The sequence below is a fragment of the Poromitra crassiceps genome (assembly GCF_964638095.1).
Source record: "Poromitra crassiceps genome assembly, contig: HAP1_SCAFFOLD_179, whole genome shotgun sequence".
NCBI lineage: Eukaryota > Metazoa > Chordata > Actinopteri > Beryciformes > Melamphaidae > Poromitra > Poromitra crassiceps.
Genome location: NW_028152201.1, coordinates 292,932 through 306,356, shown reverse-complemented (window position 1 = coordinate 306,356; position 13,425 = coordinate 292,932). Strand labels below are relative to the sequence as shown.

Genomic DNA, 13,425 nt, shown 5'->3' with positions numbered 1-13,425 from the left:
GCGCCTGTTTGGGGTGGAGGAGAATTGGGGGGAATAGCGTGATCCACCCACGTGCTACGTCCTGCCGGTGAAACCCCTCCCTGTCAGCTGACAATAAGCGTCTGGCTAGTACTGCACATGTATCGGAGGAAGCATGTGCTAGTCTACAACGCTCCCCAGATCGGCAGAGGGGGTGGAGCAACGACCAAGACAGCAAGGGGAATGGGCCAAGTGCAATTGGGGAGAAAATTCAGAAAAAAATAAGAATGTTCCTGAGTGCCTAATGTGCACAACTACAAAAAATATAATATGCAGTAGTATTTATTCTCCATTGCTATTGTCTTTGTGGTCTACAGTGCCTTGCAACTTTGAAGCTCACCTGTATTGTTGTCTTTCAGAGTTTGCCCTCAGAGATTGAAGTGAAATACAAGATAGCTGGAGTGCTACACCATCCTGAAACTGGACAAAGATGCTATTGCAGTGCTTGATGGGATTCCTTCCAGACAGAGAACTCCAAAGGTACAGTAGGCTGCCTAACCTACCTTGATCTTCATTCACTGTGTGCCTTCTATCTATCTATATATCGAATGAAGTATGTGGGTTCTGTCTGGTTCAAGTTCTGTGTTCGGCCACAGCTATGCTGTTTTACGTGCGATCTGGCTGAAACCTTCAGGGTGTGTAAAGGGTGTTTAATTAGGTTAATTAGCTAATGATGTGATGTCATCAGTGATTATGTCAAAAGTGGTGTCATAAGGGCGCACACACACACGCATTGTGACAAGACTGATCAGCAGGCCCAAACAGAATCGGCAGAGTTCTGCGTGCACAGATTCCGTCTGGGCCCTAGTACTGATCAGTGAAGAATTGAGAATATAATGATCACAATATTGAGCAAAATAATTGGGCTGATCATCTTTGACATAATCCACCTTCCAGTTTTCATAGAGATTTGAGATGATTTCTCCCCCTTGCCTCAGATCAACATGATGCTAGCCAACCTGTACAGGAAGGCTGGTCAGGAACGCTCTGCGGTGACCAGCTACAAAGAGGTCCTGAGGCAGTGTCCCCTCGCCCTGGACGCCATCATCGGTATGCATGTCCACAGAGACGCCTCCCTCCTGCTTTGGCTTGCTTACTGCTTACAGCACTTCCTTGCTGAAGTCAGATATCTTAAGTTGATCTTCTCTCTCTATACCAGCCATTCACAACCAGTGGGCCACGAAGGTTTTGCAAGTGGGCTGCCAAATCATTTCCAAAACATTTTAATCTTTTGTCTTTAATTTTTCTCATACTTATTATTAGTATGAGAATGCATTTCTCCATTGTTGAATGATGCCGCAATTTAATTTGTAGTCAATTATTTAATTAATGATTTGTTAATTAGCCTATTGCAGACAGCCCCTCACTTTTAGTTTCTGCTTTCTGTGTGCTGCTGATGGACAACTATTTTTATTGTTAAAATAAAAAGTGCTGTGAGAACACATTTTGGCCTCCGTACTGTTTACGGTCAGATGGGGCCAAAAAAAAAACACATTCTCCCTCCCCCTGATTTCCCCCATTTTCTCCCAAATTATGTTTGACAAATTTTCCCCCTGCTGCCCCTGTTGCTGCGCCACCCTCTGCCGATCTGGGGAGAGCCGTAGACTAGCACCATGCTTCCTCCGAACACATGCGCAGTTGCCAGCCGCTTCTTTTCACCTGACAGCGGGGAGCTTCACCGGCAGGACGTAGCACGTGGGAGGATCACGCTATTCCCACCAGTTCCCTTCCACCCCGACCAGGCGCCCTGACCGACCAGAGGAGGCGCTAGTGCAGCGACCAGGACACACACCCCGAATCCGGCTTTCCATCCCACAGACACCAGCCAATAGTGCCTGTATGGACGCCCGACCAAGTCGGAGGTAACACGGGGGTGCGAACCTGCGACCCTCCTGTTGGTAGGCGGCCACAAACATTTCTGAGATTTTCAAGTGGGCCTTGACGCAGAAAAGGTTGGGAACCGCTGATCTATACCGTTTAGGGCCAGTGATACTCAATTTGCGGCCCGCGGGCCACATGGCGCCGGCGCCCCCTGTGTGGCCCGCGATGGAATTGTGCAATTCTTTTTTTCAATATCTTTCAATAATCTATGATTTAGCTGCTAAATTGTCAAATTGCCTGCTCGCTATACCCAGGCACTTATGTATGTACTTAACCTAACTAACTTAACCTAACTAACTATCCAGTGTGCACAAGATTGTCAGACTAAACTCCGGCTGACACCCCAAAAACCTACAATCCGCTACAGAAAAATGTATATATAGTTTGTTTATTAACTGGCCCCTGGCCTTCTATCATTTCACGAAAGTGGCCCCCGGGCAAAGCAAGTTGAGTATCCCTGCTTTAGGCTCTTGGCTAGGCTCACCCACACACACCCACACACACACACCCACCCACACACCCACACACACACACACACACACACACACACACACACACGCTCTGGCCCTCTGTCTTGGAGTTTGTATTGTACCTGCTCTGTCTCTTGTGTTTCTATGTTTTGTCTCTTTTGTGCTTCAGCAGATAGTGGAAAGCTCTCTCTCATCTTGTTTCCTCTAGGCCTCCTCTCTCTGTCAGTGAAGGGAGCTGAGGTGGCGTCTATGACTATGGATGTGATTCAGAGTATCCCCAGCCTGGACTGGCTCTCTGTCTGGATCAAAGCGTATGCCTTCATACATTCAGGGGACAACCACAGAGCTATCAACACCATTTGGTGAGCCCAGTAGTTCTCCTTTCTGCTCTGCAGAGGGATGGCTTGTAAAAGTACCATTTAATGCACACATGGGCAAACTAAGGCCCGCGGGCCGGACTCAAAGAAAAACAAAACGACCACCAAAAACTCAATAAAAGGCAGAATTATGTTAATAAATCTTATCTGCTCCAGCCATTGGATTTGTATCCCTATTGTATCAGGAGATTAGCAAGAATAATCACAACGGGAGAGAGGGTTAAAAATAGGGAGACTCCCGTGAAAATCAGGAGTGTTGGCAGGTATGATCTCCAATGTGTGGTCCTTCACTTACTTGATGTAAGTCAGGATGGCCCTCAGGAACTAAATGTTGCCCACCTCTGATCTATCCAGTGATATTTATTATTTTATTTAACCTTTATTTATACAGGTGAATCACCTTGAGACCTAGATCTCATTTTCAAGTGCGACCTGTTCAAGCAGCATCTATGAGCTAGTTAGCAGCGTCAAGATGTCTCTGCATCAATCATATTAAACGCCAGACAAAATCTTCAAAACAGATCAAGGTGTGGAAAAAGAACAGTATGGCATTTTGTCATAGAAGATGTGTAGGAACCCTGATAACAGTACACTTACACTCTTCTCCATGCTGCCTCTCCACCCAGGTGTTGCTGGCCCAGTCCTGTGCCTCCCTCCCCTACTCCTCCCACGTCATGGAGCTGATGGTGCCTGTGGTGCTGGAGGAAGAGGCCACGTCGCAGGAGCCCATCCCCGACCCGCTGCTGCCCAACGTGGCCAAGTTCATCACAAGTTCCCCCTCTTCCTCCAGACCATCGTCCACTGTGCAAGGAAGACGGAGGATGCCCTGTGGAATCACCTGTTTGCTGCCGTGGGGAACCCCAAGGACCTGTTCAAGGAGTGTCTCATGGCTCTGGATCTTCTGGACACAGCAGCCTCGTATCTGATCATACTGCAGCCTGCAGGTACTGATTGGTTGCTGTGGTGGTCAGACAGACACAGTTCCACTCTAACACACTATGTGCTGTCCTATTCACCTTATGTTCAGACCTTACAGTGGGCCAAATTCTTCCGGGTCCTTTTAACACTTCCGGCGGTCACGGCGCAAAATAAGAGAGTTGTTTTTGGAGCGGACAGTGCAGGGGTAAAATAAAAAACGTAGCCTACTACTTTGAGCCAGTACACGGCAAGCAATCGAGTATCCACTGTTAGCCAGGTCAGATAACGTTATCGTCGACAATGACGAGCACTTTCTTGTAAAACATACCTGGACTCCAACAAAGAAAGCTTCAGATAGTTTTCTATCCTCCGAGTTGCGCTCGAGCCACTAACGTCAATAAGACCCGCAGACATTAACGTAATTCCCTGGAATTCGAGACTTAACGAGCCAGTTACATGGCGTTGCATTCTTAGACATTGCCGCTTGCTTTTATTTGGTATGTTACATACAATTGGCTAAATTATTAGTTAATTCAGAGTTAGATGATATTGGAGAAGCCAGCCATTTTATTTTATTTTAAGCTGGAAGTTTTGATACGGCCACACAACCGGGTAAAATGGGCGTGGCTACATAAGGTGAATACTGCTTCTCTTTCTACATGGTTGAGTGTTGATATGGATGCATTTTAGATTTTATTTGCAGATATTTGATATGTAGTGATAATAAAAAAATGCAGATATGTGTGTACATGTAGGGCTGGGCAATATATCGATATTATATCGATATTGCGATATGAAACTAGGTATCGTGATATGGCATAGGTGTTGTCTTTCCCTTGTTTTGAAGGCTGCATTACTGTAAAATGATGTAGTTTTCTGAACTTCGCAGAATGTTCTATTATTTGCCTTTACCCACTTAGTCATTATCTCCACATTACTGATGATTATCAAAAATCTCATTGTGTAAATATTTTGTGAAAGCACCAAGTTAGAAGTTACCTAGCCTGGTAAACCAGCCGGTCATGTGAACTCCCATTTCATTAAATCCTACCAGACCGTCTGTCCTTAAGCATTCACGCGGTGTTTAGGGGTGTCTAAAATAATCAATTATAAGATGCATCGCGATGCGGATGTACACGATTCTGCATCGATTCACAAATGTCAAAAATCGATTATTAAAAAAATATATATATATATATATATTTTTTTATAATCGAATAAAATATAATGGAAGTACATGCATTTGTTTATTTTAATTATGGATCATAATACAATGCATTTCCAATTTAAAAGTAGCCACACAGTGAGAAAAAAGAAAGTGAGAAAAAATAAATCATGTATTGGGGGAAAAAAAGTGATGCATCGATTTTAAGATGCATCGAGATGCAATCGAATCGTAGCCCTCTGAATCGAATCGTGAGGCCAGTGAAGATTCACAGCCCTAGTTTGCAGTGGGCGGAAGTTGGGGTGGGGGGTGAGGGGTGTACTTGCCTTGAGAGACAACTCCTTCAGCCAATCAGCATTGGGTCCAGTCAAACCCAAATCCACTTGGGAGAACGTCAAAAAACATATTTTCCGCTGAGAAACCCCGCTGTTGCATACTCCTGTACTTGTTTAATTGTTATTATTGAGTCTGTTTCTGCCATATCTATAAAGTAAGAACTAAACCAAACCCTCGCTGTGTGGTTTTGGTGTTTTGCGGAAAAAGTGTCTCTCCTCTTGACTTTGACCAGCTAGTAGTGTGGCTCTCATGGAAAAAATAGTGAGAATCACTGTGTACGCAGTCTTTCAAATAGATGTTGTAGGGAACTGGGAAGCTCTGAATGGCTGGAATCAACTTCTACATTTTGCACTGAATCAAATCAGTAGGAAAACAACAAAGCGTAGGAACCTGATTGCAAAAACCTCAGCAGGTGATCGACTTTTCTCAGCCGCCAAGCTTGAATTTGAATTTGCTGTTTAAGAAGCTGTTGGGAAGCCGGGACAAACCTGCACATTGTCTGCAGAGTTTCCCCGGCCACTCAGCTCTGTAGGAATTGAATGAACTCGTTGGTGGTGGTGGTGGTGAGTGCTGGGTGCTGATGGAGGGTCTGGTTCCTCTCTGCAGATGTGAAGAGTCCAGGGCAGAAGGACGTGCTGATGGGTGATGAGATTGATGAGGAGCCGTGTGTGTTTGGCTTCAGCTGCTCCACGGACCTGCTGGGGCTGGATGGAGAGGATGACGTCTTCAGCCCGTAAGTCTGCCTGCCTGCATGTCTCAGTGTCTCTGGCCTGTCAGTGGATCCCTTTGTTCTTTACCTTAACAGTGTTGTTTTGTTTTACAGCTTTACCTTCATCAAGAACATCCCGTCCCTCTCCCAGCAGGCCAAACCCAGTGCCAGACATATTCCCCCCAAAACCAGGAGCGCACCCAAGGCCACGCTGGTGTTGGGCCTGGTGAGTTCAGTCCTGCTCCTTCAGATACTTTATCATCCTCAGAAAGGAGATGGGGCTCTGTCTGTCTGTTTCTTACACACACACACACACACACACACACACACACACACACACACACACACACACACACACACACACACACACACACACACACACACAGAGACAGACAGGCACACACATGCACACATAAACAAGAGACAGACACACACACTGATGACATCACTGATGATCACTGGCGCCGGAACAAGGGGGACATGGGGACATTTTGTCCCCCTTAAAATTTGGTCCCCCTAAAAAAAAAAAAAAATTTTTTTTTTTTTTTATTTATTTTTTTTATCTGAGGGGGCAACTGCCCCTGACGCTTAGAGCCCACTTTACACTGTTTACACAGCCTGTGATGCTTGTTAAAGCCGTGATCATTGTGGGATTATTACACCTGAGACAGACAGACCCAGGGATCAAGTTACAGAGAGCCCACTTTACACTGTTTACACAGCCTGTGACACTTGTTAAAGCCATGATCATTGTGGGATTATTACACCTGAGAGACAGACAGACCTGGACTCTGTACTGCACTCACTGTCATTGGCTGCTGCTATAATCGTATACGGTTATTGTTATTTTATTTTTGTTTTGAGATGACAAGTTTTGCACTGTGTTTCGAAGTGATAATAATAATAATAATAATAAGTTCAGTGTTTCTGCCTGTGTTGCTGTCTGTTGTAGTGTAATTATAAAATTACCTAAAGGGAGAGCAGGTCACCAAGTGAGTGAGAAAAGGAAAAATACTGAATAATTACATTACTACAGTATAATCCTAATGTTAATTTAAAATGAGATATTCATCTAAATATGGCTAAAAATCATCCAAGCGTCCATAAAAACGTCAATTTTTCGTCGGCGCCCTAATGGGCGCCGAAAAAAAAAAAAAAAAAAATTGTTTTTTTTTTTTTTTTTTTTTGTGTCCCCCTTATTGCAAACTCGTTCCGGCGCCACTGCTGATGATGAGAGAGGGGGAGCTCTCGACAAGTGAAAACAAAGTATTTTCTAACAAGCGTACCAGTCGATGGATTTCTGCCATTTGCAATTGCAACTAACGGCACAGTTGAGAAGTGTTCACACATTCAAGCCTCTCTTTTTCATTGTCTGTGAGCTTCTGCTAATTTTCATTATAAAAATTCTCAGTGTTGTAACAGTAATTATTAACCTTGGGTGGGTATACTGTGTACTTGCCTTGACAGACAACTCCTTCAGCCAATCAGCGGTGGATCCAGTCAAACCCAAATCCACTCGGGAGAACGACAAAAACACATTTTCCGCTGAGAAACTCCGCTGTTGCAAACTCCTGTTCTTGTTATTGAGTCTATTTATGCAATAACTGCACTTTATGGCTGCTTAAACTCGACAAACATTAACATTACTCCTCGAGACGATCAGGCAAGGAGGCGGCCATTATTGTTTTGTTAGTGCAGTGCTAGTGGCGTTCCTGATTGGCCAACTTGTGCAGTCGCTGATTGGCTCTTCCACTTTGCAGTTTCTGCTTGAGGCCAGATGGTCCCGCAGAACCAAATGAAATGTGAGTTCCTGTGACCGCGGCTGGTTTACCAGGCTACGTACATCATTACAGTACAGAAAGCCATCTTGGTTTCCTACTATAAGGTAGTCTCTCCCCAGACTCAAACATACGTTGAATCGCTGCGCTCCACATACTACATAAATGAGTCTGTGCCACTTCACAGCCACTGCTGGTTTTTAAGGCGGGTTGAAATTAAATTAGTGACGGGTCGTAGCACCGATGAGAGAGATCCTGATTGGAGAGGACTGAATCCATTACTGGCATATGACTGGCCAAGTGAACGGTTCCCTCCCATAACCACTGCCAGCCCTCTGAGGGAAAGTGTCCCAGACCCAGAGAGAGCTCTGCAGCATGCAGTAACGTAGTGTATCAGACCCAGAGAGAGCTCTGCAGCATGCAGTAACGTAGTGTATCAGACCCAGAGAGAGCTCTGCAGCATGCAGTAACGTAGTGTATCAGACCCAGAGAGAGATCTGCAGCATGCAGTAACGTAGTGTATCAGACCCAGAGAGAGCTCTGCAGCATGCAGTAACGTAGTGTATCAGACCCAGAGAGAGATCTGCAGCATGCAGTAACATAGTGTATCAGACCCAGAGAGAGCTCTGCAGCATGCAGTAATGTAGTGTATCAGACCCAGAGAGAGCTCTGCAGCATGCAGTAATGTAGTGTATCAGACCCAGACAGAGATCTGCAGCATGCAGTAACATAGTGTATCAGACCCAGAGAGAGCTCTGCAGCATGCAGTAATGTAGTGTATCAGACCCAGACAGAGATCTGCAGCATGCAGTAACGTAGTGTATCAGACCCAGAGAGAGCTCTGCAGCATGCAGTAATGTAGTGTATCAGACCCAGACAGAGATCTGCAGCATGCAGTAACATAGTGTATCAGACCCAGAGAGAGCTCTGCAGCATGCAGTAACGTAGTGTATCAGACCCAGAGAGAGCTCTGCAGCATGCAGTAACGTAGTGTATCAGACCCAGAGAGAGCTCTGCAGCATGCAGTAACGTAGTGTATCAGACCCAGAGAGAGATCTGCAGCATGCAGTAACGTAGTGTATCAGACCCAGAGAGAGCTCTGCAGCATGCAGTAACGTAGTGTATCAGACCCAGAGAGAGATCTGCAGCATGCAGTAACGTAGTGTATCAGACCCAGAGAGAGCTCTGCAGCATGCAGTAACGTAGTGTATCAGACCCAGAGAGAGATCTGCAGCATGCAGTAACGTAGTGTATCAGACCCAGAGAGAGATCTGCAGCATGCAGTAACGTAGTGTATCAGACCCAGAGAGAGCTCTGCAGCATGCAGTAACGTAGTGTATCAGACCCAGAGAGAGCTCTGCAGCATGCAGTAACGTAGTGTATCAGACCCAGAGAGAGCTCTGCAGCATGCAGTAACATAGTGTATCAGACCCAGAGAGAGCTCTGCAGCATGCAGTAACGTAGTGTATCAGACCCAGAGAGAGCTCTGCAGCATGCAGTAACGTAGTGTATCAGACCCAGAGAGAGCTCTGCAGCATGCAGTAACGTAGTGTATCAGACCCAGAGAGAGATCTGCAGCATGCAGTAACGTAGTGTATCAGACCCAGAGAGAGCTCTGCAGCATGCAGTAATGTAGTGTATCAGACCCAGAGAGAGATCTGCAGCATGCAGTAACGTAGTGTATCAGACCCAGAGAGAGATCTGCAGCATGCAGTAACGTAGTGTATCAGACCCAGAGAGAGCTCTGCAGCATGCAGTAACGTAGTGTATCAGACCCAGAGAGAGATCTGCAGCATGCAGTAACGTAGTGTATCAGACCCAGAGAGAGATCTGCAGCATGCAGTAACGTAGTGTATCAGACCCAGAGAGAGCTCTGCAGCATGCAGTAACGTAGTGTATCAGACCCAGAGAGAGCTCTGCAGCGTGCAGTAACATAGTGTCCCAGACCCAGAGAGAGCTCTGCAGCATGCAGTAACGTAGTGTATCAGACCCAGAGAGAGCTCTGCAGCATGCAGTAACGTAGTGTATCAGACCCAGAGAGAGCTCTGCAGCATGCAGTAACGTAGTGTATCAGACCCAGAGAGAGATCTGCAGCATGCAGTAACGTAGTGTATCAGACCCAGAGAGAGCTCTGCAGCATGCAGTAACGTAGTGTATCAGACCCAGAGAGAGATCTGCAGCATGCAGTAACGTAGTGTATCAGACCCAGAGAGAGCTCTGCAGCATGCAGTAACGTAGTGTATCAGACCCAGAGAGAGATCTGCAGCATGCAGTAACGTAGTGTATCAGACCCAGAGAGAGATCTGCAGCATGCAGTAACGTAGTGTATCAGACCCAGAGAGAGCTCTGCAGCATGCAGTAACGTAGTGTATCAGACCCAGAGAGAGATCTGCAGCATGCAGTAACGTAGTGTATCAGACCCAGAGAGAGCTCTGCAGCATGCAGTAACGTAGTGTATCAGACCCAGAGAGAGCTCTGCAGCATGCAGTAACGTAGTGTATCAGACCCAGAGAGAGATCTGCAGCATGCAGTAACGTAGTGTATCAGACCCAGAGAGAGATCTGCAGCATGCAGTAACGTAGTGTATCAGACCCAGAGAGAGATCTGCAGCATGCAGTAACGTAGTGTATCAGACCCAGAGAGAGATCTGCAGCATGCAGTAACGTAGTGTATCAGACCCAGAGAGAGATCTGCAGCATGCAGTAACATAGTGTATCAGCATAAGAACTCTCATGGGTCTGGCATTGAGACTAACTATAAGGTGACTCTGTCTCTGTGCCTGCAGGATGAAACCCTGATGTTCAGCTCGCTGAACGTGATCGAGGAGGCGGAGCACTCCTTCCACACCACCTTCCACCACCACCACCAGTACAAGGTGAGGCTGTGGCACATCAACAGTGTGCCTCTTTGATGTTTCCTCCTATCACAAGCAGTGTTGGGGGTAACTCATTACGAAAGTAACATATTACATGTAATATATTACTTTTAGCAGTAACTCAGTAATATAACTTATTACTTATAGGATTTCAGTAATATTATACCAGTTACTTTGTCAAGTAACTCAAGTTACAAATTGAGTTACATTTTATTAAATCAAAGCACATGTTTAAATAAAGATACAATCATTTCCTAATCAAACTGAGTTTTTATGCAAATAACCACTATAGATGACAATAACAAAGGAAAAGAATAACATTTAGAATGTTGGATTGTTTACACTGACTTCAAGGTGGTTGAAATTATTTTTCGGGATGGTTCCGGGGTGGCGATGTCATTCTGCTGCTGCTGTTGTTTTGGTCAAAGTAATGCAAAAGTAGTGTAATAAGTAACAAGTTACTCTACACATACAGAAATATTGTAAAGTAACTTATTACTTTCAAATGAAAGTAACTAGTAATATGTAGTATATTACATTTTGAACGTAACTTGCTGATCACAAGCGATGTGAATCAGACAAACGCTCGCAGGAAAGTGAGGAAAAAGCTGTTGATCCTCAGCTGCCCCCTGTTTTGCCTGATTTATTGAATGTTCTTTGTTAGTACAGCTTGTTAGTTTGTTGCTGCTGCTGACTTGCATGTGTGTGTGTGTGAGAGGGACAGCGGTGCTTGTGGGAAATGTAGTCCTGGGCCCAGTTGCACAAAAAGCACCTTAGGTTAAGATTTCCCTTAGAGTCAGAGTTAAGGTGTCCATAAAATAGATTCTGCTGCACAAAACACCCTTAAATCTTCTCAATAAGGCTAAACATTTTAAGGAAAACATAAGCACAAGATTTAAGGGTGTTTTGTGCAGCAGATTCTATAATCTTAAAAGGTTGTGAATTTAACTTTGGGATTCCTGCATATACCCTGAAAATAGATTTAGTCAAATATTTGTGTGACTGAAGTGCTAGGTGAACAAGGAGGAACTAAGGAGAAAATGTAGAATATATATGCATTCATTATGGTACAGGACTTTATTTATCGACTCCCTCATCTTCTCATCAGGTATACATGGTCCTGCGGCCGCATGTGATGGAGTTCCTGCAGTCCATGGCAAAGATCTACGAGGTAAGTTTCACGCCCAAGAAAACGAGTTTTGAATATATTTAAAATGAAGCTGCCTGGTTCCTGTGACTACACTACAATAGAGTTTTCTTTGGACAAGCAAGTGCTTTCTGTCTGTATGTTTTCAGTGACAATATTCATCAGAATATGTATATATATATATATATACCGTAATTTCCGTACTATAAGCCGCACCGGAGTATAAGCCGCAGCAGCAAAATTGCCTGTTTGTTACATATATAAGCCGCACCGGACTATAAGCCGCGGGTGTTTTAATGTTTTTTTTTTTGTTTTGTTTTTTGTTTTAATGTTTAATTACCATATGTAAGGGTTCGTGCACAGAGGGGATTGTCGGGAAAGAGATGGCTGTTTGAGGAAGCTCCCATTTATTAACATTTCAACAAAACAACATAACACAACACCACCTGTGTTTTTTTTTACAGTGCACACAGTGTCCGCGGTGTGGTGAAAAGAGGGCAAGAGAGGAAATTAAAACAGAAGTGGATTTATAGTTAGAAAGAGTGCTAAAGAAGAGAGAATTCCGTTTTTTATTTTTATTTTTGCTGAAAAAATCCATAGATAAGCCGCACCGTTATATAAGCCGCAGGGGCCAAAAAACGGGGAAAAAGCCGCGGCTTATAGTCCGAAATTTACGGTATATATATAGTGACTGAATAATATTATAGGCATTTCCCCCATTTCTTTTGTCTCTCTACACAAACGGTAAATGTAAGGTGATTGAACTTTTGCTCTCACAGTATCTTTCTGTGCGGCTTATCTTATCGTCTTTATACATGCAAATAAACTGTGGTAAAGCGTGTTAGCGCTCTGCTCTGGGTGGGATGTTTTCAGCTGCTGTTTGTTTGTGTTCCAGATGTTTGTTTACACGACAGCCAAGAAGCAGTACGCAGAGAAGATCCTGGACATCCTGGACCCCGACCAGAAGCTGTTTCGGTGCGTCTTCCCCACATCCGCGTACACCATCAAAGTCATTCATCAAAGTTTTCCACAACACAGAGACTCACACTCCGTCAGGTTTATTAGTTACACCTGTGTTTCATCAAAGTTTTCCACAACACAGAGGCCCAATCCCAAACCAGCCCCTATCCCCTAACCCTATCCACTACCCCTCCGTTTGCGCGTTCACGCGTAGGTCCGCCATATTAAGGGCGTCCCAAACCAATTCCTACTGAGTGCAGGCGGCTTGTCAAACCCTTAAACAGCGAGTCTGCACTGGTGCAGGCTCGCCGACGGTTGCTGCAGAAACTACGTCCGGAGGAAACACCATTCAAGTGTAAGTTAGTTCCGTCTACTTCTTCCAAGTATTTTAGATCAAACACGTACCTTTATTTCCCTCATAGTGACTTTACATCTCGAACTAAATCATGGAATATGTCGAGTTATTAGTCCACAATTGAGAGGGTATAGGCTACTGTATTCAAGACAAAGTGGCTAAATGAGAGCTAAGCATAGACCTAATAAACACAGTCAAGAGCGATGCGAATATACAGCACGAAATTGCGATGCGAGTTTTGACCCACCTGTCAATCCACAGATGTGTTCCGACGCGTCGGAAGCGAATTTCTGAAAAATCGAAAAAATAAACACCGCAATAACGCTCAGCGAAAAGGACTTAGAAGCTTTATTTTGTAGCCCATGTGTGTCTTTTTCATATTTGTGGATGGTTATTAATTAAAAAATATATACATTTTGTGTGTAGTCTAAAACAT

General features: G+C 44.7%; 2 protein-coding genes across 4 annotated transcripts in view; both read left to right on the top strand.

Annotated features, from left to right (window-relative positions):
- LOC310770691 (anaphase-promoting complex subunit 7-like) overlaps positions 1–3,512 on the top strand; it is a 21,258-nt gene extending 17,746 nt beyond the window's left edge. For all 3 annotated transcript variants that reach the window (XR_014552341.1, XM_083663422.1, XM_083663423.1), the window contains 4 exons: positions 378–498; positions 957–1,068; positions 2,578–2,731; positions 3,373–3,512. Coding sequence is in view for 2 of the 3 variants with exons in the window: in XM_083663422.1 (XP_083519548.1) it covers positions 963–1,068; positions 2,578–2,731; positions 3,373–3,430 (318 nt within the window). In the remaining variant the exon portion in view is untranslated. The remainder of the gene's footprint in view (positions 1–377; positions 499–956; positions 1,069–2,577; positions 2,732–3,372) is intronic.
- The window catches only part of LOC310770700 (CTD small phosphatase-like protein 2-A), a gene marked incomplete at its 5' end in the record, with an annotated part of 24,209 nt that continues 14,213 nt past the window's right edge, over positions 3,430–13,425 (top strand). Inside the window, 7 exons of the mRNA XM_083663430.1 lie at positions 3,430–3,498; positions 3,537–3,690; positions 5,772–5,898; positions 5,989–6,100; positions 10,438–10,527; positions 11,636–11,698; positions 12,570–12,649. Coding sequence (XP_083519556.1) covers positions 3,430–3,498; positions 3,537–3,690; positions 5,772–5,898; positions 5,989–6,100; positions 10,438–10,527; positions 11,636–11,698; positions 12,570–12,649 — 695 coding nt within the window. The remainder of the gene's footprint in view (positions 3,499–3,536; positions 3,691–5,771; positions 5,899–5,988; positions 6,101–10,437; positions 10,528–11,635; positions 11,699–12,569; positions 12,650–13,425) is intronic.